The sequence below is a fragment of the Otolemur garnettii genome, unplaced genomic scaffold (genome assembly GCF_000181295.1).
Source record: "Otolemur garnettii isolate 467f Iridium unplaced genomic scaffold, OtoGar3 scaffold00101, whole genome shotgun sequence".
NCBI lineage: Eukaryota > Metazoa > Chordata > Mammalia > Primates > Galagidae > Otolemur > Otolemur garnettii.
The window spans coordinates 1,652,709-1,680,266 of record NW_003852496.1 but is presented as its reverse complement, the minus strand read 5'-3'; the positions used below and the strand labels follow the sequence as shown (position 1 = coordinate 1,680,266).

The 27,558-nt window shown below is 50.9% G+C and overlaps 2 protein-coding genes across 3 annotated transcripts in view; both read right to left on the bottom strand.

Annotated features, from left to right (window-relative positions):
- The window catches only part of ABTB1 (ankyrin repeat and BTB domain containing 1), a 10,098-nt gene extending 4,864 nt beyond the window's left edge, over positions 1–5,234 (bottom strand). The window contains exons 1-10 of one of the 2 annotated variants that reach the window (XM_003796186.2): positions 5,088–5,234; positions 3,812–3,874; positions 3,660–3,715; positions 2,504–2,648; positions 2,222–2,381; positions 2,073–2,118; positions 1,556–1,672; positions 1,352–1,470; positions 1,062–1,160; positions 782–949 (exon numbers count right to left, since the gene is read on the bottom strand). In XM_003796186.2, coding sequence (XP_003796234.1) covers positions 782–949; positions 1,062–1,160; positions 1,352–1,470; positions 1,556–1,672; positions 2,073–2,118; positions 2,222–2,381; positions 2,504–2,648; positions 3,660–3,715; positions 3,812–3,874; positions 5,088–5,143 — 1,029 coding nt within the window. In that variant the 5' untranslated portion in view covers positions 5,144–5,234. The remainder of the gene's footprint in view (positions 1–781; positions 950–1,061; positions 1,161–1,351; positions 1,471–1,555; positions 1,673–2,072; positions 2,119–2,221; positions 2,382–2,503; positions 2,649–3,659; positions 3,716–3,811; positions 3,875–5,087) is intronic. The other variant, XM_023516954.1, reaches the window with a different exon arrangement.
- A 138-nt stretch (positions 5,235–5,372) lies between these two features.
- Positions 5,373–27,558, bottom strand: part of PODXL2 (podocalyxin like 2) — a 34,166-nt gene continuing 11,980 nt past the window's right edge. Inside the window, exons 3-8 of the mRNA XM_012809207.2 lie at positions 12,447–13,246; positions 11,612–11,686; positions 9,793–9,949; positions 9,246–9,307; positions 6,454–6,633; positions 5,373–5,911 (exon numbers count right to left, since the gene is read on the bottom strand). Coding sequence (XP_012664661.1) covers positions 5,699–5,911; positions 6,454–6,633; positions 9,246–9,307; positions 9,793–9,949; positions 11,612–11,686; positions 12,447–13,246 — 1,487 coding nt within the window. The 3' untranslated portion in view covers positions 5,373–5,698. The remainder of the gene's footprint in view (positions 5,912–6,453; positions 6,634–9,245; positions 9,308–9,792; positions 9,950–11,611; positions 11,687–12,446; positions 13,247–27,558) is intronic.

The window sequence follows — 27,558 nt, the reverse complement described above, 5'->3', positions numbered from 1 at the left end:
CACCCCTCATCACACTCTCACACTCACACCCTCACACACACACTGTCACACTCACACACCCTCATCACTCATATACACTCACACACCCTCATCCCTCATATACGCTCACACTCACCCTCATCACACACACCCCCACACTCACTCTCATCACACACCCCCTCATCACACTCTCACACACACACTGTCACACTCACACACCCTCATCACTCATATACACTCACACACCCTCACACACACACCATCACACTCACCCTCATCACAAACACACACACTCACACGCCCTCACCCTCACACACCCTCACACTCACACTGGCCCTGGCAGAGCAAACCCTCAGCACTCTCTGCTGCTGCCCATGTGACCACCTTTCCCTGAGGATGTTCAGGAAGCCTTGGGGGGACTGGGCCACAGGGAGTCAGCATGGGAAGAGGGGACTGGAGAATCATGAACCCCATGGAAGCCAGAGGATTCAGGGTTTCTTACCACCCACCCTCCTACTAGAGAAGCTGGGGACCCCATGACGCTGACATAAGCCCCAAGTGTCACATAGTCATGAGATAAGTCTTATCATTCACTCCTGTTCTGGAACCTACCTAAAGGCTCCCCTCCTCTGCCTGAAAGGGAATTCCCGAGGGGCGCTGTGACCTTCTTCTTCAGCCTTGCCAACATCTCCCCTCACAGGGCCGGCTGGGACCTTCCATAGAGCCCCAGGCCCCAGGCACCTCCATCACCCCCAGGGCTGTGCAGACTGTGCCTCTCCCCGCAGCCCCACCTGAGCCCCACCTCAGTGTGGTCGCTGTACACATAGTACAGCACGTGGGTGAAGATGTCGGGTGAGAGGCCGTGCAGGGTGACTGTGGCCAAGCCCCCTGAGGCTGCTGGGTCCTCGCTCTCTCTGAAGTGGTCATCCAGCAGGGCCCGGAAGTAGTCGCTGCGGCCACAGAAGAAGGCCTGGGGGAGGCTGGGCTCAGAAAGTGCAAGGACCAAGGTCTGTCTCCTGGGGAGCCAGAGGGGGGCTCAGGGCAGTGGGTTGGGACTGAGGGGGACAGAAAGGGACAGGCACCTTGTGGCAGAGGAAGCTACAGTCGGCCACTTGGAAGCAGACATCAGGGCAGCTGTTGAAGCCATCGGGGCAAGGGAAGGGCAGCTCCCCAAGGTCACCCTGGGGGACAGGAGAGGTGGTCCCCTCAGAGTTGCTCAGAAAGATGAACAATGAGGTGATTCAGATAAATAAAGTAAGGGACCCAGAGTCACACAGAAATCAAACACAAGTATCGGGGCTTGCCTGTTACAGCCCCCGTCCCAGGACACCCTCCTGAGCCCCAGGCCCACCCCTTCCCACCTCTAACTTACTCGGAGCTCAGGGGGCAGGGCACAGTCGGCCAGTAGCGCCATGTCCTCCCGGAGCCGGGGATCTGCTGGGGGAGGCTCGATGGTCAGTACCTTCACACATGTGCCTGGCTTAGAGGCCACTGCAGGCAAGAAAGCAGTTTTAGGGAGACAGGCCAGCCCTGCCAGGCCCTGCCCATGGCCCCAGACCCCAAACCCTGGACACACCAAACTCGGACACCTTCTCACACTTGGCCTCCAAGTCACTGAGCAGGTCCCAGAGCTGGCACTGCTTGGCCAGGCGCTCACAGTCACTGACATGCTCCACACCAATGTCCAGGCGGCCTAGGGGCAGAGTGGCAGGATCAGAGCCTAAGAAGGGACCTTAGCTGTCATCAGGTACAGTTTCCTAGGCGACGACCCTTCTACGCAGCCACCTGGCTATAGGGCTGGGACTCCTGGGCCTACTTGCTATGTTGGTTTCCCTGCCAAGACCCACTGCCTGAGTTCTACAGCCCCTGGGGACAAACAGGAGGGAGCTCAGTTTGTGGGTACACGAGCTCTTACCACGCAGGCACCCCAGTCCATTGTCCTCCAACCCAACCCAGAAGGCAGTGGAAGATCCTCACTGCAGGGGCCAATGAAGGGTCTGAAGGTAAAGGGTCAGCCCAGGCACACGTGGGTCTGCTGCTGTCCAGAAAGGCAGCCCGCTCCCCACCCTCCCACCCTGTGCCCAGTGGGTCACCTGTATACAGGTACTGCAGCAGGGCCCCGAAGGCCACAGGGTTGATCTGTGGGCAGAGTCAGCCAGAGGCAAAGTCAGAGACAACCGTCCAGCATGAACCCCCTTTTGTCCCTGGGCAGTCAGCCCCTCTCCAGCCTAGGGTGACGCACCAGTGGGTGCCTGAGAACCACGACGCTCTTGCCCTTCCATTTGGTGTCCAGCATGTTGGCAAAGTAAGTGCTACGTGCACCCAGGATGCAGCGATGTGCCCGGAACGGCTTCCCGTGCACTACAAAGACCACGTCACTGTGGATGCCCTGCTCCAGAAGTCTGGGGAGGGGAAAGAGGAGGGGGAATGCCAGTAAAGCCCCATTCCAGCACTCTGGAGGGCCCTCAGCCCTAGGCACACCACACCCAGAGCAGACCCACTGTTCCCACCCATCCAGGCTCACCGCTGCAGGAAGTCGTCATAGTAATCCCGCCTCCTGCAGGAGGCTGTGACCTGCTTGTAATCTCGCAGTGCCCGGCGGATGGCATCACTCAGTGCCCCATATAGGCAGCGCTCACCATCAAAGGTGTTGGCCTCGCAGCGGGCTCCTGGGGGTGGCAGGGCTCACCAGTCAGCAGGGCCACACATGGTGCACTGCAGCTGGGGAAGACCTGGAGAAATCCCCACCTCTACACATGTGGGGCCCAGAAGCCTTGGAGACCCCTCTCAAATGACCCTGGTTTCATTGTGACCCCAGCATCCTCTCTGCTAAGACTGAGGCACACAGGCACACCCATCTGCACTAACATTCCCTTGAGTGAACTCTGGGCTATATCTGAGCACAGACTCTGTAGCTAACCTGGAGCTAGAAACAGAACAGACAGGTCCCTGCTCATAAACTTACACTCTAGTGGGACAAGACGATAAGCGGTTAACAAGTGATGACAAAGGCTATCAAAAAAAAATAAATCAGATGAAGAGTGATGGTGTGAGGGCTGCCACAGATGGAGACCATGTGGGGTCACTCTGTGATGGCAATGATGTACAGAGACCTGAATGAAGCAAGGGAGCAGGCAGCTCATAGTGTGGGAAGGGGTCACCCAGCCAGGAAAAGCTTCAAGGGCAAAGGCTGTGAGGCAGCAGTGGGAGCAGGAGCAAGCTCAGTGCAGTGCCAGTAAGGCCAGCGTGGCAGGCCAGAGAGTCAGAGATTCAAGGGAGGCAGGCTGGCGGGGGAGGGGATTCTGTGAGACCTCCCAGGCACGGCCAGGAAGTCTAGTTTTACCCTAAATGCTGTGGGAACACATGGGAGGATTTTAAGCCAATCAGATTCCCTGTGACAAGCTCAAACTCCTGCAATGTGGACAGAGTGAAGTGAGCAAGAAAGGAACCTGGAGACTAGGGAGGAGCTGGTGCTGTGTCCAGAGGCAGATGCTAGAACAGGTGAGAGCAGTGGAGACGGGGAACCTTACTAAGAGAATGGGCTTTAAAGCAGACTACCTTGCTGATTTGATATGATGGGCATGGGGGAGAGGAACAGCAGTCAGGAGTGTGTGCAAATGTGTACAAAGGACTTGACCACACACACACACTCACACTTGCTGGGTCTGCCCCGCTCTCACCATTGGCTAGAAGGTAGAGTACCAGCTCCTCATGCCCACACAGGCAGGCATAGTACCTAGGGGAGGAGGAAGCACAGGAGGCAGTCAGGAAGTAGCCCTCAGCACCAAAGGCACCCACTTCACCACCCCACCTGCCACCACCTGGCACTCACAAGGGGGTGCTGTCCCACTTGTCCCGCACATTCACCTCCACGTCTCGCTGCTCCAGCAGGTACCTGGGCAGGAAGATCACAGCCTGGGTCAGGACTGGTTCACCGTCTGGGAGAGGAGACCCACTGAAGGGAGCCAGAGGGACAACATCCCTTTTGGCTGGAGAAGTCTCCCCCAGATGAGAGATGATGAGCAGAGCAGAACAGGAAAGACATTTGAGTCAGAGTGCAGATAAGGGCAAGGTGGGGTCACATGGGCAGACACTGAGTGTCAACAACGGTGTGGAGATGACAGTCTACAGAGCAGTGGTCAAGCCCAGAGCTGAGGAGCCTGACACTGTGGCCCCCTGGCCTTTGCATTTGAGAGAGAGAGAAGGTAATGGGGCCTCCATTGTGAAGAGAGCCCTCTGACTGTACTGACAGTAGCCTGCTCCTACTGAACACAAGGAGACCAGAGGGAGGCTGCTACAGGCATCCTGGTGGTGTGGGGACCATGGGGAGAATGGGACAGATCCTACAAGGTAGAAGTCATGGGATGAGGTAGCTGATGGGACGCAGGAGATCAGACAGGGGAGTCACCAGTGGAGCCACCAATGAGGTGGGAGCAGCCTAAGGGAGATGTCCTGAGAGCGCTGAGCTGCATTCCAGTAATTTTTAGGCAGCACCTGATGTTGGGGAGGGGCCCAGATACAGTTAGGGGTAAGGAAGCCTAAGACCAGCTCATGAGAGGTGGAAAGTGGTCAGTCAGGACCAGGAAATGGGGAAGAAAGGACCAAATAGAAAGGAGACTAAGGAGGGAAGACGAAAGGACGAGAAAAAAGAGTCCTAAATCCCAACTGAGATTCCTTTCCTCCCACCCCTTGACCACAGAGACAGTGATTTCAGCTCCAGATTCGCGTTAGCTGCATCGGGAGTTTCTAAATCCCCAGAGACTGATTCTGGTCCGGAAAGCATCAGAGAATGGAGGCACCTCTGGAGTCCCAGCCTGCCCCGGGTCTGACATTCGGATCCTACTTGATCGAAGGGTGACCCACCTCACCTGCCTCTACTCCTCTTTGCAGGGGTGAACCACCATCACCGTCACCCCGCGCGCTCTCGCTCCGAGGGCTGCCCTCATCCCCGGACAACCCAGGCGCCTGTTGTCGGGTGGTCTGCCCGGGAGTCACCCGGGGGTCCAGGCCCAGGCGCCCGCCCCTCGCCGCAGCCGTCCATTTGCACGCCCCACGGCCAGAAGGCGCTCCGAGGTCTCCCCACCCTCCCGGGACTGCCGGGTCCTCACCGCACTCGGCCCACATCCCCCTTCCTGCAGCTGGCGAACAGGTCGCTGGTGTCCATGGCGCGGAGGCTGAGCCCAGCCGAACAACATCAGGCGGCTATGCGGCGCGCCGGGCCGGATGTAAACACACGCTGGCCGCCCGGCCCCGCCCCACCGGGGTCGCTCTGAGGCGGCTCCGCAGCGGCTCCTGGCGCCCGGAGGACCGACCTCCCGTCCCGCCCCGCCCCGCCCCGCCCCGCCCCGCCCCCGCCGCGGCATCCCGGAAATAAAGAGTCGGGCAGAAGACGGGCTGGGCCCGGCGTGGTCTCCGGACGTGTTTAATGGAGTCCCGGGGCGCTGGAAGGCCGGCACGCCACCCGTAGGGCCGGGGGCGGGCTCTGGGAGCCGCTTCTCAGGGCCTCGGGGCGGGACTGAGGGGAGTTGTGCCAAGACCGCTTTGTGAAGTCGGGGGAAGCGGGGAGAAGCCCCGCGCCGAGGGCCAGGCTGCGAGGTCGCGGGGCGTGTGCGGGCTGTCGGCTTCGGGGTCCGTCCTGCTCGTTACTGGTGCGGCCCCGGCGGGCGCGGAGCCAAGGCCTCGGTCGCAGCGGCCGACTCGGCCTAAGCCTCGTTTGCGCTCACAGGTGCGTGTCCTCCTCAAACACATCCGAGTCCTCGGGGTCCCGCTTGCCCCCCATGAGCGCTCCCCAGCTCCCCGGGCCGTTGACGGCCCCGCCGCCGTTTAGGCTGGTCTGCTTCTCCTGCATCTCCGACTGGCTGTCGCTGGCCACGTCCAGCGTGGGGTTGTCGTGGCAGCCGTTCTCGACGAAGCGCAGCTCCTCACCGTGCGACTGCGCGTGGGAGAGGCCGCTGGGCAAGCGCCCCGGCTCGCCCCTCCCCCCAGAGCGATCCCACCCAGGGAATCCCCAGGGCACCCTGGGCAAGATGGCAAGTCCCATTTTTCTGTTCCTACAGCTCAACTCTTTTCTCAAAATAGATTAATAATCCTTCACACTAGAAAGCTCCACTGCCTACCTGACCATTTGGGCCCTTCCAACAGCCCGCTGCCATAGAGGCTCCCTCTACTGTGGATGGAGTATCACCAGGTCCTGCTCACTTGCTCTTGGGGAAGCCTGAAGTGCCTGCCCTGGGGAGGGGACCCTGTGGGTGCCATCAGCATCCCCCTTCCTCCCTGCACCTCTAGCACCTGTCCTGGGGCTGGCACCTTGCAGAACCAGCAACAGTAGTTCTGTTCACCACAGGTCCCCAGCTGGTCCTCAGCACAGCCCTGTGTGCCCAGGAGAGCTACTGCCCCCTGCCTGCAGATGAGGACACTTGAGTCTCAGATGACCGATTGGGCACTGTACCCCAACCCAACCATCCCCGTGCTCACCACATGCTTGAGCTTGGGCAGCCGGCGCTGCCAGCAGTTGTAGAGCAGGCCGAGCGCGATGATGATGATGCAGATGGCGCCAATGACCACCAGCACCACAAAGAGCGTTCCGTAGTCGCTGCGCACCTGGCTGGCCCGTGCCTGGCAGCTGCTTGTCATGGAGTAGTTCTGGATGCCAATCTGGGGAGGGGGGCAGGTTCCTCAGCCGAGATTCTGGAGTGCTGAGGGTTCCCCACAGGGTGGCAGGCCTTGAGAAGGTGCAGGCACACTCCTGGCTCCTGAAGTCCCTTGGGCCTGTACCAGTGCCCAGCGGGGGCTCACTCTCTACCCTCCCCTACCTGTTCACTTAAGGACAGCTAGCTGCAAGCCTCCTCACATCCCCACCCAACCTAACCCCAAGTCTGAACTCATCTGCAGTGGCCTGACCCCATGCTGCTAGACACAGTCCAACTAGACAGAACCCCATCCCTGTCCCCACCTCTTGGAGACAAAGGCAGCTGTGAACCCCTTCCCACACACTCCAACACACACATCCACAGCTTCCTTCTCGGCACTGGAGATGCGGTATTCTGGTATCCTTCTGGCCACTGTGGGTCAGTCAGTATCACATCCCCCAGGACAGTGCAGGGATACCCCCAGCCTCCCAGCTTCCTTTCTCAGCGCAGTGTTTGCTGATGGTATTGAACTGCCCAGCACCGTACCCACACTGCAGGCTGTCTGGGCTGGGCCTGTCTTCCTAGGCCACGAGGCCACTGTGCCACGGGGCCAAGCAGATGCTCTCCCATTGAGCAGCATCTCAGGAAGACAGAGCCAAGGAGGGAGAGGCACGGCGTCAGACCAGGTGGCAGGGCAGCTCCTGATGCAGAGGCCTAGGCCATATTAGACTACTTTTTTTTTCATAACAGACAGGGTCTCACTCTGTTGCCCAGGCTGGAGTACAATGGTGCAATCATAGCTATTTGCAACCTCAAACTCCTGGGTTCCAATGATCCTTCTGCCTCAGCCTCCCAAGTAGTTGGGACTACAGGTGTGTGCCACTGCATTCAGCCAATTTTTTAAATTTTTTGTAGAGATGGGGTCTATGTTGCTCAGGCTGGTCTCAAACTCCTGGCCCCAAAAGAGTTCCCCTTTTTAAGGTTGGTTCTTCAGCTCTTCCATGGTTTCTGTGATCCACCTACGTATTTCCAGTACTTTTAATTATTTAACTTATCAAGGGTCACTTTTTCTTGCTAGATTCACCTACTCTTAGACTTCCAAAGACCTAGTATGCCTTTTGGCCATGTGGACCTGAATTAAGTGCCCAATAAGGCCAGAATGCCCAAGGGCAGGAAGAAGAAGTAGGAAGGTCTATATAAAAAGGTCAAGGCTAGCCCAAGCTTCCATCAGCTCCCCCCACTCCCTGGTGCTCATAAGCCTGTTATTTCAGAACTGGAAAGGCCGTTGGTAGCCATTCAGATGGTACAACAGCCTGATGAAAGGCCCAGGCTCCTAAATCAGACAGGCTTGGCCAAAAGCCTGGCTCTAGTGCTAGCTAGCTGTGCAGTCTCAGGCAGGTCACCCCTCAGTGTCATGACCCCTCAGTGTCAGCTCTCATCTTGAGGGACAATGTCAACAGTACTCAATGGGATGCCACCCCCTCCTCCATGGAGTGATGGGAAGGACTAAGAGAACCCAGCGCAGTCTGCTTAACCTTAATATGCCCACCAAAGCCACCCTTCCCCCATGTAAGGACAAAGAGGCAGCCCACAATAGCACCCACTCATCTTTGCTGTCAAATCGCATAGGGCCCTCAAGAATGAAGAGGGCTGATGACAGGTTACTGGGTGCACAGTGAGTGAACGTGGTTTTGGTGGAGATGGTGGCTGCCCTCATGAAGTGAGGTAAGGAATGGAAGGTTCTCCTGCCTCGGCAAGGCGGTATGAAGGGCAAGAGAACCAGGGGACCCTGCCCCTCCCTGCCCAGGCTTGGGCAGCAGCTCAGGAAAAAGAGTGAACAGCTGTCTCCTCTATCCAGATCTCCCTAGGACAGGACAGGCAGCCACCAGGCCACACTGGGTTGGGGCACCTCCTAAGATAGCAGGGCTGTCTCAAGACCCCTGAGTCCCTACCATAGTGGGCTGCATCTGAGGGTGCTTGCCTGGCAGCTCCTCAAACCTGTCCATACCTCTTGGATGCTCTTGAGATTGCTGGAACCTATGTCATGTTCTTGCCTCCCTCCCGGCTCTGTATGGCGTCTCTCCCCATGTACTAGGAAACTCCCACTAATGCTCATCCCCACCTGAGACCCTCCTCTCCGAGCCCTCTCCTCCCTGCTACCCTCTTCCTACAGCTCCCACGCCCCCCTCACCTCTGTCTACTGCTCACATTGCAAAGTTAGTAGTGTCTATGTGCTCGTCTGTCCCATGGAACCATGTCTTAGGAAGGCCTGAAACTAGCAGCCTGCCCAGAACATGCTTCTGTCTTTTGCTCTCCCTTTTTTTTTTTTTTGAGACAGCCTCAAGCTGTTGCCCTGGGCAGAGTGCTGTGGCATCATAGCGCACAACAACCTCCAACTCTTAGGCTCAAGCAATCCTCTTGTCTCAGGTTTTCTATTTTTAGTAGAAACCGAGTCTTGCTTTTGCTCAGGCTGGTCTCGAACTGGTGAGCTCAAGTAATCCGCCCACCTCAGCCTCCCAGAGTGCTGGGATTACAGGCCCAGCTTATCTCCCAAAGCATGTGGGCAGCCTCCTGGCTTTCAGAACAGGGTTGGGAGGGAGCACAGCAGCTAACAGGCCCAGGTCCCTGCGCTCTTACCTCCACCAGGCTCCTGCGGATGTCACCCAGCATGGAAAGGACGTCTTGAGTGGGTACCACCCCTGATGGGGAGAAACAACAGGATGAGCAGAGCTGTGCCTGCCAAGGCACTCCCCACCCCTACGGGCTCTCGGCTCCTCCTTGGACCACAGCGCAAGCCTCGCTTCCCGGCTCCAACTGCACACAGACCCTCAGGGCACGCAGACTCCCCTCCCACAGGCCTGCTTTCCTCTGAGTTGATTTCTTAGAACTTGGTGTGACCGTATGACAGCACACAGCCCCAGGCACTGCCTTCTGAACACGTCCCCTTCTCAGCCCCACACTGTGAGCAGGGCCCATCCATTTATCTCCCGCCTGTGTAGGAACATACCTGCCCCCTGGGCTCCTCTTCTCCAGGAGGAGAAGGCCTTGAACCCTGAGCTGGAGAGTCCACCCCGTAGTGTTCCAAGTCCCACAGCCCTTGTGCATGTACATTCCTCCCTTGACCCCAGGGTCTGTCTGCCTCCTGCTGCCCTCCTGGGCCCTCCCATCTACCTGTCTCGCTCACCCTGCTCGCCCACCAGTGTCATGAGAAGGTGCTGGTCCTTCTCGCTGGGCTTGCTCAGAGAGATGTGCCAGGCCCCGTGGTGGCCACTGCCATGACGGGGCAGCACCTCTTCCACCAGGGCCAGGAGCTGCGGCCCCCGGTGCTGCCGGAACACCTCCTACAAGGGTAGAAAGAGCCCCCCATGCTCAGTGAAGGAGAGGGGTCCAGCCCCCTTCACCTTCATGGCAAACCCCACAGAGCAGAACCCTAAGCCAAAGTGGGGAAGCTGAGACGTAATCAGATTAATACTGATGTATGTTCCCACAGTGCCCTGGGATAAGCAGCACTGGTCCCCTCTGGAAGAGGAGATGAAAAGGGTACCAAAACCAGCAGCTGGCGGAAAGTCTGCTCAGAAGCATCTGGAGCCCTTCTTTCCTCCTATTGCTGCAAGGCTGACAAATGTCCCTTCTCCCTGACAGAAGACAAGAGGTCCATTCTTTTTTTTTTTTTTTTTTTGAGACAGAGCCTCAAGCTGTCCCCCTGGGCAGAGTGCCCTGGCATTACAGCTCACAGCAACCTCCAACTCCTGGGCTCCAGCGAGTCTCCTGCCTCCGCCTCCCAAGTAGCTGGGACCACAGGCGCCCGCCACAACGCCCGGCTATTTTTTGGTTGCAGCCGTCATTGTTGTTTGGCGGGTCCGGGCTGGGGATTCGAACCCGCCACCTTAGGTGTATGTGGCTGGCGCCTTAGCCAGTTGAGCTATAGGCGCCGAGCCAAGAGGTCCATTCTTTAAAGAGAATAAAACAGGGGGTTTCTGACCTAGAGAACATCAGGCAAAGCTATGTGTGCCCCGTGGGGGTTTCTTCGTTCTACAAACAGGAGCAAGTGAGTGCTGATGTTTATGCACTAGTTTGTAACACCGACACATCCAGCCTCCCCCCGGCCTGGCTCCCAGAACCCTGAAAACCAGCTCTTTCTACTTCACAGAGGACAAAAGTGCTCTTTCCAAAGACTGTAATCACCCCAGGAGGAAGATATAATAATGCTGACAGAAGTTTCCAAAAGACACAGCCCAGCCACACCACCCTTCTGAGAAGGCACAGGTGATAAGCCACTCTGAAAGCTTCCAAAGCTCTTTTCTTTTCTTTTTCCTTTCCTTTCCTTCTTTCCTCCCTCCCTCCCTCCCTTCCTTTCTCTTTTCTGAGACTCTCTGTCACCCAGGCTAGAATGCTATGGTGTCATGACTCACAGCAAACTCAAACTACTAGGTTCAAGTGATCCTCCTGCCTCAGCCTCCCGACTAGTTGGAACTATAGGCACTGCCACAACCCCAGCTAATTTTTTCTATTTTTAGTAGAGACTGGTCTTCCTCTGGCTAAGGCTGGTCTCCAACTCCTGAGCTCAGGCAATACCCCTGCCTCCGCCTCCCAGATTACAGGTACAAGCCACCACGCCCAGCCGTCCGCTTTGTAATAGCCTTCCTGAGACAGCTGTGGACAGACATGTGCGGAGAGTATGTCTATTAAGAGGCTGAGACCAAAGCGAACACATGGAGAAAAGCGGCCTCTGCAGGGAGAAAATAACTTTATAAAAAAGATTTCAGAATCATTAAAGACGAGACAGTTCCACACATGAACAAGCCCTTAGAAATTTTAAAATATGAAAGCACTATTTTTCTTTGTTTCCCTACCCCCACGCTGGTTCTTCCCCTGGGTTAGGCTGGCCCCCTCTGACTAAAGGACTAAGCCTCCCTCACCACCCCTAACCACAGCCCTCCCCTGCCCCACTCTGCCCGCCGCCTCCAGCCTGCCCCTGTGTGCCAGGCCTCCTTGGCACTCACACAGTCTATATTCTCAGTCATGTTCAGAATGATGTAGTTTTTCCCAGCCAGGTTGCTCCAGTCCTTGCAGATCACCTGGAGGATGAGACAGAAGAAGGGCAACAGTTACAAAGGCCCAGGAGAAGCACAGGGCAGAAGCCCCTGAGAAGCTGGAACATGAAGGTGTGTTACAGCTAGGTGGCAGCTGACAATCTCTGTGAGGTGACACACCATGAACTACCCAAGGTCCACAAACCCAGATGTCTTCAGGGACCAAGCAAGGAACGTCTTACGTGAGAGGCAGAACCAAGACATGGTGCCCAGGAAGTGGGACCCTATGAAAGAGGCCAGGCTGCAGAAGGCTTGCCCTGTCTGTAAGTTTCAACAGCAAACTTGTTAATGCTCTGGGGGCCAAATGCACAGGCTGGAAACCTGGGCCTCTTTCTTTTCCTTGTGGGTATGAACACTGACTTGTGCATGTGTGGGGGTATGCAGGCATGTGTGTTATTGGGGGTGCAGTGGAGATGGGACAGGAAGAGCACAGGTGGTCCACCAGCCCTTGGCTGCTGGTCTAAGCGGTGCAGAGAGCTAAGGGTGGCAGCAGCACCCAGCACCTGAACAGAGGAAGGCTAGGCCAGGCCACCAGGCTTATCCAAAGGCCTCTTCACCAAGTGTGGTGAAAACACCCATTGCCAGCCCATGGTACACACCCCCACAAGTGCTCTAGGGGCTGGAGAAAGTGGCCTCCTCCTCAGCCTGGCTGATCTTACCCCTGACCCCTGCTGTACCAGCCCTGGGTATGGTGGGCTCCCTGGGGAGAGATACAGACTATAGCCCACGGGCACCTTCACTTTACCTGAGTAGAATCCCAGGGGATTCTGGATTGAGCTTCAGCTGCCTGCCCTTCCTGGGGCTGCTGGCTGAGACCTTCTTGCCCCAAGATAGCAGAGGAAGGTGTCAGTTCCACATCTCGAGGTGCCAGGGGGAAGGAGGCTGAGGTTCTAGGGTCAAGATGACCTTCATCTGGGACCTCAGCCCCACTTGGAGCTTCGGTTTGAGGGAATGATGCCAAGGCCGGCCCCTCCCCCTGCTTGCCAGCCAGACCAGCTGCTCCTGCAGTGGCCATCTCAGTTGCTTCCTGAGGAGCCTCAAACTCTACCCCAAGCCTGGCAGAAGGCAGCGCTGTGGCTCCTGCCTCCTGGCTGGTGAAGTACTGATCCCTCAAGGCCACTGTGCTTGGGGTGACTGAGGGTGGTGACACGCTGGGCCCCACACTGCTCTCCACCTGCACACCCAATGAGGCCTGGTCCCCAGGGTTGCCGTGCTGGTGTCTGGTGGTCCCTGGAGTCCGGGTGCTGCTGGTGGGAAGAGAGTCATAGAGCTGAGTCTTCGCTTCTTCTTGGAGTCCGTTCACTGGGAGCAGCTCTTCCTCCTCCTCCTCCTCTTCCTTCCCTACCTCTTCTGTCTCCCTCTCCTCCTCTTCCTCCTCTTCCTCCTCCTCTTCTTCCTCCTCTTCCTCCTCTTCCGGAGGCATATGCCAGGGAGGCTCAACCAGATTCATCTTGGGCATGGGAGAGGGCAGGTTTGGTAGCTCTTGCGTCTGGCTGGTGTCATCTATGGAACCTGCCTTCTCAGTTAAGTCTGGGAAAACATAGTCTACGGACAGAGACAAAAGTTTATTTACTCACTTCCTCATCCACTGACTTGCAGAGGCAGGGTGCACGCCCAGTGGGATGTCAGACTACAGCTATGGGAGATGAGGCTGGGGGGAGGGCCCAGGTGCGGAGAAGCAAAGGGACCAGGCCATTCACTGTTCCCTTTACTATAATAAAATAATACAAACTTGCCACTAAAATTCGATGAACACAGAAATGTGGAAAGTAGAAAGTAAAAGCTGGTCTATTAAATCCGAGTATGTTCTCCACTGTTTTTACAATACATTTGCATTTCCTCATCTGGGAATCTCACCCAGAAGACCTTCGTGACAACCCGCAGGACAAGCCCCCTTTGCTAATGGGCTCTTACGAGTGTCTCCTGGGTAAAATCCCCAGATGAGTCTGAGGACCCTCTTCTCACAGGAAAAGATAAGGTTCACAGATTATGACCAGAGTTCCTAGACTATGCTCTTTCCAGTTTAGGCCAGGATGAAATAAAAAAGGTGGGCTGAAAAAAAAATTAAAAAATTTAAAAAAAAGGTGGGCTGGACACCCATAGCTCAGCGGTTAGGGCTCTGGCCACATGCTCTGGGGCTGGTGGGTTCAAACCCAGCCAAGGTCTGCTAAACAAAAAAAAAAAGCAATAGCTGGGTGTTGTGGTGGGCGCCTGTAGTCCCAGCTATTTGGGAGGCTCAGGCAAGAGAATTGCTTAAACCCAAGAGTTTGAGGTTGCTGTGAGCCATGACGCCACAGGACTTTACCAAGGGTGAGAGTGAGACTTTGTCTCAATTAAAAATAATAAATTAATAAATAAATAAATTGATTAAGTGCCAGGAGAGCCAGAAGGAAGCCAGAGGCTTAGCCCAGAGGTTTCTAGGGCCTTCCAGAACCTACCGGGGCACTGTTCTCAGGGGCTGAAGAGATTGCTACCCTCCCTGCTCTTCTTAGCAAATACATTTGAAGCAGAGAGACCAGGACGTCTCCTGGAGATCAGGCTGTTTTCTAGCATTGAAGTGAACCCTGAGTCTCTTCAGGAAATCCATGTATGCAAATCACAGAAATTCATTCAAAATATCAGAATCTGTATCTAGGAAGCAACTTTTATCAGCTGCCATTTAGTTTCAAAAAATAAATACCACTGTCAGTGTTAGAATATTTTATAGAAATGAGTGGTGGGAACAGTGGGTTGTTTTTATAATTAAATTTATTTTAATTAAGATGATCATAAATAAAATTTTAAATCTAAAAAAGTTTTAAAAATATTGCTTCCCTAAAATAAAAGGATATTAAGAAAATGAAATAATTGTTAAAGAAGAAAAAGTTCTTGGAAATATTCAATTATTGAAATTTAAAAATTAAATAGATTGAAAATTCAAATTTTCAAAAGGTAGAAGAAAAGGTCAAGGAAAAGCATCTAGAGCCAAAAAAAAAAAAAAAAGGGAGAAACAAGTTAAAAGTTATATATAGCCAGTGCAGGAGGCCTAATATCTACCTAATATGATTTCCAGAAAGAATGAACTGATAAAATGGAGAATGGAAAGAAACGAAAAAAAAAAAAAAAACTCCCAGACCTGCAACATGAATTTTCACTTTGAAGGAATATATGTCTGGTGGCACCTGTGGCTCAAGGAGTAGGGCGCCAGCCCCATATACCGGTCATAGTGGGTTCAAACCCACCCTGGCCAAAAACTGCCCAAAAAAACCCCAGAAAGAGTATATATCATCTGGGTTACTGATAAAAAGCTGATCCCTAACCTTACTCATTTTCATGATATTTTAGAATTCTGAGGAGCAAGGGAAAATCCAAAAAGCTCTCAAAGAAAGAAGAGGTTACCTATAAAGGAACAAAAAACATATTATCAAATTATTATCAAGCGTCTAATTAATAATACTGGAGTGCAGGAAGAAATTAAAAAAATGCATTCCAAATTCTAAGGAACATTTATTTTAAACTTGAAATTTTATACCCAACTAAACTATTACAAGTGTGACTAGAAAATAAAAATACTTTCATACATGCAAGAACTTAAAAGTTTTACTATCCACAGATTCTGAGAGAATTATTTAAGGAAGCTCTCCAAGAAACCCCCAAAAGAGGGCATGGGAAATCAAAACATGAGAGCAAGGTCATGAAACAGATCTCAGGATGAAGCTGTGCAGTGGGCCTAGGAAGCAAGTGGTTCAAATTAGAACAGAGAGCGAGCTCTGAGAAAAATCACAGCAAAAAGAAAAATCGATCCCCTATAATAAAAAGTATGATTTAGAAGCTGAATGATCTTAGTGATAACTGAAAGTCCACTGTAACATTTAAATGAATAATCCGAATATTCTACCCATCTCACTTTTGTTAGTTCTATTTTTGAATAGCAGAGACTTAGTAATAACTATGATCCTCCCCTTCCCTCACCTCCTGCGTGTACTCTGCAGGGAAGCTTATCTCACCCCTCACAGGGCAGCCAGTCAGGACAGCTGGGGAGAGGCTTGCTGGGCAACCGCCACCACACAACTGCTGAGGAAACCCACGCCATCCTCTAACGCTGACCCATCCAGTACCACCCAGGTACTGGTGGGTTCAAACCCAGCCCTGGCCAAAAACTGCCAAAAAAAAAAAAATATCATAGGCCCAGCTATGTTGCCCCAGCTGGTCTCTAACTCCTAGGCCCAAGGGATCCTTCTGCCTCAGCCTCCTGAGTAGCTAGGACTACAGGCACACGCCCCCATGCCCAGCTAAATTTAGTATTCCCTTTATACTAAATATGAAAGCACAATCAAGATTCACGAGGCATTTGGAGAAAGCCGGCCTCATGAGAAAAGCGGGGGATAAGACAGCAATGGAACTGACCTCTGAGAAGAGTTAATCTAGTAAACAAAAGAGAATTTAGAAAAATGTCTTAATATCTTCAGAAAGATTTGAGAGGAAATTACACCATAAAATAAGTGTATAAAAGAATAAAAAAATTTACCTCAATATAAGAACTTTATAATAACCAGATATATTTAAAATTAAAATACAATGCATAAAAACATAATTCAAATGGGCTGGATGACCACAGAGTAAGAGTCAGATGGGTACTTAAGAAATACAACACAGAAAGTCCCTTACAACCATGAGATTTCACTGGATTTCACTGTCTGTCAGAAGACTGATCTGATAGCAATATACAAAAATTAGATGACGGAGCAAAGGAATCAAGTCAGAGAAAAGAGTAACTTAGGGAGATGACTGCAAACATGAGGAGGGATCCGTGCAAGTGATCACACTGGAAATGCCGAGAAAAGAGCAGATTTGAGGTGACAGTGAGGGAAAGCTGAGCAATACGCGAGCTGATGGGCTCAGGAGGAGTCAGCACTCTGGCTGACCGTGGGAGCAGGCATGCCATGGCAGGGACGGTGACGTCTAGAGGAAAAGCACAGTGGGGACCTGAAAGAATCATTTGAAATAGCCGAGAGATTCAGTAAAGCCTAGGGTGTGGCTGGAAGATGGTGCGCTGAGATGCACTCACCAGCAGAATCCCACGAGCGCCAGAGTCCCCAGGAGGGCAAGATGGCCAAAACAATCCCTCACTCGATTTGATCCCCACTTTCCAAAAGCTGGGGTCTCTACTCCCTGAGAGAGCACCCAGCTATCTACCAGGACTCCTTCAACTGTTTGCATCATCCTCTGAGATCGGCCAGAGGATGTCTGGGGGCCAGAAAACCTAGCTGCTAATATACAAGCAGTGGTTAAGTCTCTGAACTGCTCTGGACTTCAGTTTTTCCTATCTCCACTGAGGATGCTAGTATATGTGATTTCTAATGTTCTTTCTAGCACTGATATTTTAAGCTTTGGAGATACTTTTAACTTATGTGTCTTATATACCAGTGTCATTAAAAACAACTCTACTGTCCTAAATAAGAATAAAATAGGATTCAGTGGATTACAAACTCGATGCCAAGCAAGATGATTTTCTTCATCTCTATGTTCTACAGGGCCTGACCAGAGTAGAAAGGGGTGCGCGTATGGTGCTGAAGTCCTAACCCCACCTTCTGCCTCCTACAGCCAGGGCCTGCCCCTCCCATCACACAGGCTTCTTTTTTACTGTTGTCATTAGCCCCTCTTCTGTCTCCCTAATCGCATTCCCTTCCAAAGTGTCAGCCTTTGACTCATAATTTCTGTACCTCCTTATCTGTCAGTTCACTTGCTCCACAGGCTGTCTCTATTATCTCTATGCTGACAGCTCCCAAACTGACATCTCCTCCCTGGCTGTCCCCCAGCCTCTCATTGCCAACGACCTGACAATCAATAAACAAGGCTTGCTCATTGGAAATTGGAATCAGCAGTGATCACTGCTCAAGGTCCAGAATTGTTCCTTTTCTTCTTACTGTGTGATCTCAGTTCCAATGCTTATCAGCTATATGATCTTGGACAAATTTCCCAACCTTCTACGGAAGGATCTCCCTTCCCTTATCTGCCAAATAATAACAGTACCCACCACACAGGGCTGTCATCAGGGTCCAGTGAGATGCACCTGTGGTGGCCTACAGGTGTGACACTTGATTAATTTGAATTGTTCTAGCCAGGTGTGGTGGCTCATGCCTCTTATTCCAGCACTCGGGAACCCCAGGCAGGAGGATCCCTTGAAGCCAGGAGTTCGAGATTAACTTCAGCAACATAGGGAGACCACCCCCATCACTATAAAACTTTAAAAATTAGCCAGGCATGGTAGAGTGCACCTATAGTCCCAGCTATTTGGGAAGCTGAGACAAAAGGATCCCTTGAGCCCAGGAATTCAAGGTCATAGTGAGCTAACTGTGTCGCTGCACTCCAGCCTGGGAGACAAAGCAAGACCCTGTCTCAAAACAAAATAAATAATTCTCCCCTCTCCTCCTTCCATCATCATTTTTATTAAAGTAATTATTATTATTATATTGCAAAATCAAAATAGGAAAAATAGGCTCGGTGCCTGCGGCTCAAGCGGCTAAGACGCCAGCCACATATACCTAAGGTGGCAGGTTCGAATCCAGCCCGGGCCTGCCAAACAACAATAATGGCTGCAACCAAAAAAAGAAATAGCTGGACATTGTGGCGGGCGCCTGTGGTCCCAGCTACTTGGGAGGCTGAGGCAGGAGACTCGCTTGAGCCCTCCTCGCTTGAGGAGTTGGAGGTTGCTGTGAGCAGTGAAGCCATGGCACTCTACCTAGGGGGACAGCTTGAGGCTCTGTCTCAAAAAAAAAAAAAAAAAGGAAAAATAGCACTGTCCTGGAAGTATGCCCTAATGAATGAAGGACAGGATAAGTGCTTACGTGATAAGCCAAAGAGAATCCAGGCCAAGAGGAGACTAGTCATCTATAAACAAATCTAGATAGAATCTGAACATTAGACATGTCTCCTACAACAGAAACAAGCATTTACTGGGAGGCCCCAGGCTGGCACAGACTAGGAACCAGAGAGGCAATGGAAGTCTTCATGAGCAGATTAGGACAGACACCCATGGACTAAAGATGGGCTCCCAGTTCAGGGGCCAGTGTGAATTCAGAATAATGAGCACAGGAACCAGACTTTACTCGAGAGCAGAACCATGGCAGGATTCACTGTGGTGTTCCTGCCAAAATGCAAAGTCTGACTCTGGCCATGGAGAAACATTACCGACCTAAGTTGAGGGGTGTGTACAAAATAACTGGCCAACACTCTTCAAAAAGGTGAAGGTCAGTGGGTTTCTGTAGTGTAGTGGTTATCACGTTCACCTGACAAAAAAGTCAAGGTCATGAACCAGAAAGAAAGATTAGAGAGTTCTATTAGAATAAAAGAGACATGACAGCTGAACGCAGTACATGATTCTGGCCTGAATAATGGACTAGAAAATGGAGTTCTTTCTTTTGCTATAAAAGACACTACCGGGGAAACTGGCAAAGTTTGAATAAAGTTTATGTAATTACAGAAGTATATCAATTTCCTAATTTTTATTATCCTACTGTGTATTTTTTCAAGAGAATCTGTTCCTAAGAAAAATGCACCATGACAAATTTGAGGTAAAGGAGCAACCTGTGTGCAACTTATTGCAAAATGGTTTAGAGAAAAGTACATGTCCATATTTCTGTTTGTGTATTTGCACACATACATACTATCATAAGATAATGGGGAATCTGAGTAAAGGATATAATGGGAATTATTCTTGCAACTTTTCGGTAAATAAGGAGTGACAGAGAGAGAGGCTGTGTGCAAGAGAGAATCACTTTCACTACAGACTGATGAACATGCTTGAGCCAGCCGAAGAGAAGAGAAACAAGCCACAGACAGGGCAGGCCACACTGGGCTAGGGGCGCAGAACCCTGCAGGAGGAGGGACAAGGCTGCCATGAATAGGTGAACAAGCTTGGCATCCAGGGGGGAAGGTGCTTTTCCCACTCGGGTGTCCGAGGAGTGAAGATGAGGCTTCCAGGAGCTTGCGGCATTGAGCAGAAGGATACTCAGCATAGATCTGGAGGGGAAAAAGACCTGTTTACCAAGAGAGGAAGGGAGCAAAGATGTGAGTCTGAGCAGGGCCAAGGGCGAGAAAGAGAGAGGGGATGAAAGAGAAGGGAGAGGCGGGGTAGGAGGGGGGAGAGAGGGTACACATCAACAGGTCCCCCACTCTCCAACTCTCCACCCCCTCTTAGTGATCCACTGCGAATCCTGAGGACCCAGCGCCAGCCCTGCCATGTGGATGCTGTGACTCCAGAGAGAAGGAATCCAACCCATTCAGTGCTTGCGCCCAGGTTGCTCCATCTGCTTCAGGGATTTGTAGCAAGAGTCTCCATAATTGGTATCCAACCCCCAAAAGCCTGTCTGCGGCTTGCCACAGAGACTCACATCTGGACACAGGTGTGAACAAGCAGAGCTGCCTGGAAGGCATGTGAAACAAAAGGGCTGACTCTGTGGAAGTCTGTCCCTGTCCTTGTGGAAGAAGTGGAGCTCGGAAGGATGTGAAAGGTCCCCCGGGACTCAGGCCCTCAAGAGAGGAGCTTGAGCTGGTCCAAGGAATGTCCAAGCAGCAAGGGAACTTAGCAGACACCCAGAGCAGTCCCCTCACTGTGCAGGGAGCTCCTGGCCAGGGAGCCAACATCCAGCCCCTCGGCTCCTTAGCTGCTCTGCTGTGAAGTTACAGCGCAGATAATTGGAAACTACATTCTCCCTTGGGCCCTGGGGAAATCAGATCTCCAAATCCCATTGGCTGGGGAGTGGGGCAGGGTTATAGGTAGACAGAGGCCTAGGGAGATCAAAGGGCCCATACCCCTCCTTTAATGGATGAGGGGACTCAGGAAGGGGAGGATGCGTGCTCTAAGTTGTGATGCCAGACGTGTCACTGTTGTAAAACTCAGCCTTGTGTGGTTAAAGCTAGTGTTTTAACACTTCCTGGTCCTTCAGTCCCTCACCCAGACCTGGCTTGGGGTGTGGGAGTGGAGTAGGCTGACAAGCAGAATCATTAGCCCTCCCCAGTCCGCCTACATCTCTGTGGTCACAGCCAATCTCTTCAAGGGGGCTTGAATCACAAATGTGGTTGGTATTTAAGATACCAAGGCCAAGCCTCTGAGTCCCATAGGAATAGGTTCGAATTCTGGGTTCCCCCCTTGCTCCAGGAGAATGAGCCTCTATGTTCCCTGTGCCCACACTTATGAGAGGCTACCACAGCAAGGATGTCACAGAGATGAGCTTGCTCTCGCCCAGGGGAATCCCTTAAAGGCACACTACACGCATCCCGCTGTGAGCATCCACACAGCCCAGCTCAGGGCAGGTGCACCTGTGGTTGGGGGCCAGGGTCTTAACACTAGAGGGGCACCAGGGAGGTTCTCTGACAGGTACCTGGCAAGTCTAGAAAAGATGGGCTGGCAATTATCTTCAAGAATACGTCCTGAACACAGAGGCATTTCTGTGTTACTAACCCCCGCCCCCACACCACTGATTTTCTTAAACCCATCTGAGATGGTTCTTTACAACTTAAGGTCACATCTGTTTTATCTAGTAAGAAAGAAAGACCTGCCAAGCATCTCCCGTAGGTGAAAAAAAATCTACATATTCTCTCAGTTGCCCCCAATTATCCTTCTTTTCCTGGGCCTAAAAGACTACAATTATTCCTCATTTTCAACCTTCTTTTTTCTTTCCTTTCCTAAACATACCACATTGCATTTGTTCCTTCTGTGTTCCATCATAGTCTTGCAAAGGTCTCTTTCCCCAATTTATCGAGGTCACACTGGTCTTTTAATTTGTCTTCCAGAGTAGCCATAATCCCATGGATGGCCTTCAGCATCAGTTGAAATATTAATGAACTGATTTCTCTGTTCAAAACACTGAATTAAAACAGGCATCAGGGCTAAAGCCTTTGAAAGATCACTTTAAATGTCCCTTTAGGTTAACGTCAAATCACTGAAAATTGTCTCCTAAGTGCAACTCTCAACCCAGTCATCCCTCCAAGTGTTAATACAAGAAACACTCAAAGTTCAAAATAAATATGCATAAAACAGAAGTGCAAAGAAAGAAGCTTTCAATATAATTAAAAACTTTTAATGTCAACTTCAGTGGTAATGAAAGAAACTAATCAACAAGAATAAAACAATCCTATCAAAAAGTGGGCAAAAGATATGAACAGATTTTTTTTTTTCAAGAGAAGATACACAAATGGCCAACAGATACGCTCAACATCACTAGTCATCAGGTTAGCACAATGCAAATTAAAAGAACAGTATCAGAACAGCCATAATTAAAAAGTAAAAAAACAATAGAAGCTGTGCAGAGGGAGTGCTGAGACACTATTGGTAGGAATGTAAATTAGTATAATCTCCATGGAGAACAGTATTGAGATTCCTTAAAGAACTAAAAGGAGACCTGCCATTCAATTAAGCAGTTCCACTACTGGGTATCTGTCCAAAAGAAATCATGATTCCACAAAGATGCCAGGACCCAAATGTTTACTGCAGCACAATTCACAACTGCAAAGATACAGAATCAACCTAAGTGCCCATCAGCTAAGGAGTAAAGAAAACGTTGTCATAGAGGTGCGTGCACGCGTGCACACAAACACACACACACATATAAACCATGACATGTGACTCAGCCGTCAGAAGGAATAAAATAATGCCTTCTGCAGCACCTTGGTGCAACTGGGTGCCATTATCATAAGAGAAGTATCTCGGAATGGAAAAGCAAACGCCGCAAGCTCTCACTTATGAGAGGGAGCTACACAATGGTACACATGGTCACACAGAATGGAACGATGGACACCGGAAACTAAGATGAGGGAAGGGTGGGCGAGTCAGGGATCAAAACCAGCCATCAGGTGTAATGTACGCTATCATGCAGGGAATACACTAACCCCCCGATTTCATCACCGTACAATCTGTCACGTAACAAAAACACTTGCACCCCCTAAAACTTTCAAATAAATAATTTAAAAGAAAAATAAAAATCATTTTTGGTTACTTGCAAAAAAAGAATTATAATTAAACTACAAAAAGATAAAAATTCTGGACTACCAACTTAACAAGCATACACACACACACACATATATATTTTAAAAATTTAATACCCAGTATTGGATGAGTACAGGAAACAGGCCCTCAACCCAGTGCTGATAGGAGAGGAAACCAGGCAACACTTCTGGATTCAGCAATATGAATGAAAAAGCTTTAAAAAAAAAATTCCGAACCTGCAATTTCACTTCTAGAATGGTACTCTAAAAAAAATGAATAAGGGTTCTCACAATGATGTGTTTCTTTTTGTTTTTTTTTTTAAGACAGAGTCTCGCTCAGTCACACTGGGTAGTGCCATGGCATCCTTATAACTCACAGCAACCTCAAACTCTTGGGCTCGAGTCATCCTCCTAGTTCAGCCTCACAAGTAGCTGGAACTATAGCCACCAGCCACAATGCCTGACTAGTTTTCTATTTTTAGTGGAGATGGGGTCTCACTCTTGCTCAAGCTGGTCTTGAACTCCTGAGCTAAAGCTATCCACCCACCTCAGCCTCCCAGAGTGCCAGGATTACAGGTGTGAGCCACCATGCCTGGCCAGTGATGTGGTTTTAAGCATTCCCACCACAGCACAGTTCATATAACAAAAGACTAGTGGGCGTCCTCAAACCATGGCCTGTGGGCCACATGCGGCCCACCTAGGACATTTATCCAGCCCGCCAGGTGTTTTGCTGCTGTTATCTGTCCTGCTTAGCAGCCAACTTGTCCTGGGGTCTGCAGTCTGGCCCTCCAATGGTCTGAGGGACAGTGAACTGGTCCCCTGTTTAAAAAGTTTGAGGACCCCTGGACTAGAGAGATCTGACCTTCATGCTGCAGAGGATTGGCCAAAGGAAGGAGTGTCCACCCATGTCCCGGGACATTATGGCAGCCTTAAACTGAGGTTGTGGGGTGTGTCTGCTGCCTTGGAAAGATGTTAAGTGATACAGCAAGATGTCTACACTATAATGGCCACCACTGTCTGTTTTGGTAAAAGTATATTTTATATATTACCCATAGGAGAAAGTCCAAAAGGATACATTCATTGACTCTGTATGATCAGATTATGGACAATTTTTATTTTCTTCTTTATTTGCAGTTTTAAATTTTTATACAGTGATGTTCATTACTAGCATAAAACAACAATTACAGGGTTTTTTTTGCACCTAGGTGAGAGTGTCCTCCTGCTCTGCCCCCACCCCCAGCTCTGTGCCCACCTGCTTGGGTGAGCATGCCTGATGTGCACAGTGACCCACCAGGGCCAATCACTGCACAGCAGCTACAATCACAAGGATTTGCTGCACAGGAACCATTCCCAGGTCTCAACAGACAGCTGCTTTGAGGATCTGTTTTCTTCAAAATTGATTACAGGCAATGATAATTAAAGTGGCCTAATGAATGATTTCATAGTAGGAAGGAGAGTCAGATCATCAAGTAGAAATCTCAGATTTGAGATTTAGCTCTGCCACTTACTAACTGTGCAATTTAGTGCCACTTTTAAATCTCTCCAAGCAGTTTCCTTAGCTGTATAACAGCAATACCAGTCATGCTTGCTTTTATAGGTTTCATCAGGCTGCTGTGAGGTCTAAACTGTATTCACATGAAAACGATTGGTAAAGTATAAGCACTTTAAGAGCATTCCTTACTTGGCGGTGCCCGTAGCTCAGCAGTTAGGGTGCCAGCCACATACACCAAGGCTGGCGGGTTCAAATCCGACCTGGGCCAGCTAAACAATGACAACTGCAACCAAAAAATAGCCACACATTGGGGCAGGTGCCTATAGTCCCAGCTACTTGGGAGGCTGAGGCAAGAGAATCGCTTAAGCCCAAGAGTTGGAGGTTACTGTGAGCTGTAACTCTGTGGCACTCTACCAAGGGCGACAGACTGAAACAGTCTCAAAAAAAAAGAATGTTCCTTACTCAAACGCAATACTGTTACTTCACTCCCTATGTTGATGGCACCTCAGTTCACCTCTGGGGGACATTCCTCCTCTTGTCTTGAACCACACGTGTGCGACCCAACCTTGCACTGTGAGGTCATCTCCATATAGCCCTGAGCAGTCAGAGAAGTCCATCCCCATGGCCTCAGGACTGGTCCAGCTGTGGGTTCCACCCTGACACTTCCTGGAATACCAAGAATGCAGGCTCTTTCTGCTGGGGTTGCTAAGTGAAAGGGTTGTAAAACAAGTTACCAGGGGTGCTCTAAGCCACTGCCCCCGAGCAGCCTGCCAAGGAAGAGGAAACAAGGTGACAAGCAGGATGGAGCGAGGCAGGTTCTGGCCAGAGGCAGCCCACCTGCAGCTGGAGCAGGAAACCCATCCCTGGACTCTTCCGTTCTTGAGCAAATAAAGACCCCCACTTTGGAGACCAGCATGGTGGCTCATGCCTATAATCCTAGCACTCTGAGAGGCCGAGGAGAATGGATTGCCTGAGCTCACAGGTTCAAGACCAGCCTGAGCAAGTGCAAGACCTCATCTCTAAAAACAGCCAGGAGTTGTGGCAGATGCCTCTTAGTTCCAGCTCCTCCGGAGGCTGAGACAAGAAGATCACTTGAGCCCAAGAGTTGGAGGTTGCTGTGACACCATGGCACTCTACCAAGGGTGACAAAATGAGACCCCATCTCAAAAAAAAAATACCCCCTTTTTTTCTCACAGGTCTCTGAGCCTGTTTGAGTTGGTTCTCTAGAACTTGCCAACCTCAAAGAATTCTCTCTTTTCTTGTAGATTACTTGTTCAGTAGGAAAATTAAAACTGCATGCGAAGAAAATTTTCTTAAGGAGCTTGGAAAATGAAAAGAGTGAATGGTAACAGGAGGGACAGTCTTGGGGTGAGGAGGTAGCTTGAGAGACTATTCTTAATCATTAACAATTTTTGGGTGAATTAACTGATCAGACGTTAACTTCTCTTGATGCTGACTGGTGAAGTAGCAATTCACATCCCATTTCTTTCCCCTACTTTACTGAGACTGCTCTTTTCACGTGAAATATCATAGAATCACACTATTTTAAAGCTGTAAAAGACTTCAGTCTGTTGTTCTTATGGTCTCATTTCATAGATTGAGAGACTGAAGACAAGATCAGAACGGTACCCCAGTCAAGGTCATACCACCAATTATTGGCCAAAAGAAACTCTGTCAGCTGATTTCCCACCCGGATCATCACTACAGAGGGACAAGGAAGGTATCAGCTCCATTTCTTTGAGGCCCAACAAACTCTAAATGGGAAATATAACAAAGTCCTAGTGACGATAAAATGGACTGGCTGTCCTTCTCACATGCTCACCAAACAGCCTCCCTGGTCCAGGAGCAGAGGCATCACTGTTCAGGGGATGCTGACCCCACCAGACTCAGCTCTGCTGCACACAAGCTGTGTGACTTTGGGCAAAGCTCCTAACCTCCTCCAGCCACACTCTCACCAGTTGTTAAGCAAAGAGAATTAACGCTGCCTTGCTGACCCCTTGAGAAAATTCTATGAAATAGAATAGTGCTGTTACGAACCACACAAAGCATAAGGCATTCATGCTAGTCCCTACCAAAATCACTATGCTGAGAGGGGAAAGAGCAGAGGCTTTGGAGTCTGACAACTTGGGTTTGAATCTTGATTCTTCTACTTAGTAGCTGGGCTGTCGCCAAGCCCCATCAGCCTCAGTTTGCTCACGGTTAAGTGGTATACTCAGACATTTTTTTCAGTGAAGATTCAATGAGAACTGTAACCCTTGACATAGTGCATGGCATGTACACATATGTACCACATTCAACACTTGGGTAGACATCATAATTATTATTATTCTTTCTTTTTTTGGAGACAGAGTCTCACTATGTTGCCCTCAGAGTACTGTGGCATCACAGCTCACAGCAATCTCAAACTCTTGGGCTTAAGCAATTCTCTTGCCTCAGCCTCCCAAGTAGCTAGGACTACAGGCGCCTGCCACAATGCCTGGCTATTTTTTTGTTGCAGTTGTCACTGTTGTTTAGCTGGCCCAGGCTGGGTTCAAACTCTCCAGCCTGGGTGTATATGGCTGACACCCTACTCACTGAGCTATGGGCACCTCCGACATCATCATTATTAAAAGGGTGCTTGATCTGAGGCTGGCCCATCTGCAGCACGGTTTTCAGCAGTCACTGCTGCTGTGGTGTGGAGTTAGTGATGTCCCTGGGGGCCATGCTAGGATGGCACTGGGCACAGCTGCCCTGGATTCTGCAGGATTCTTCACCGAGGCAGCCCCTCTAAAGGCTCCTTTGGGCCCCTCTGCTCTGGGGAGCAACCTCCAGGAGGCAAAACACCTCCTTCAGAAGCCTCTACCTCTCGGTGCAGGAGCAGAACAGGAGAACAGCGGGCGTGGCACTCCACTGTCCCTGAGCCGCCTCCCTCCACCAGTCAGCCTACTCACTGCTAGTCTGCCACCTGAACCACTTTCTTGTCTCTGTACCACAAGATGCCGAAAGGACACAGAAGCAGGAACAATTAGCCTAACTCCAGGGCCACTGCCAGCACCTTGAGGCATCCCCTTCGGATGGGTGAATTAGATAGAGGTGCTCCCCTAGCCCATGGCCAGGTGGGTGGGGCACAGGCTGGACATCAGCCCCAGCTTCCCTGCTCAGCAAGAAGGCCAGGACAGCAGCAGCATAATCACCTGCAGTGGCCCTGCTCACTGTGTAGAACTGGACAAGGGCTTTCAAGTGAGGTCTTAAAGGAGGAGTACATAGCCACTAGGCCAGGGGTCCTCAAACTTTTTAAACAAGGGGGCCAGTTCACTGTCCCTCGGACCATTGGAGAGCCAGACTGTGGGCCCCGGGATGAGTCGGCTGCTAAGCTGGACAGGCAGCGGCGGCAAAAACAACCAGCAGGCTGGATAAATGT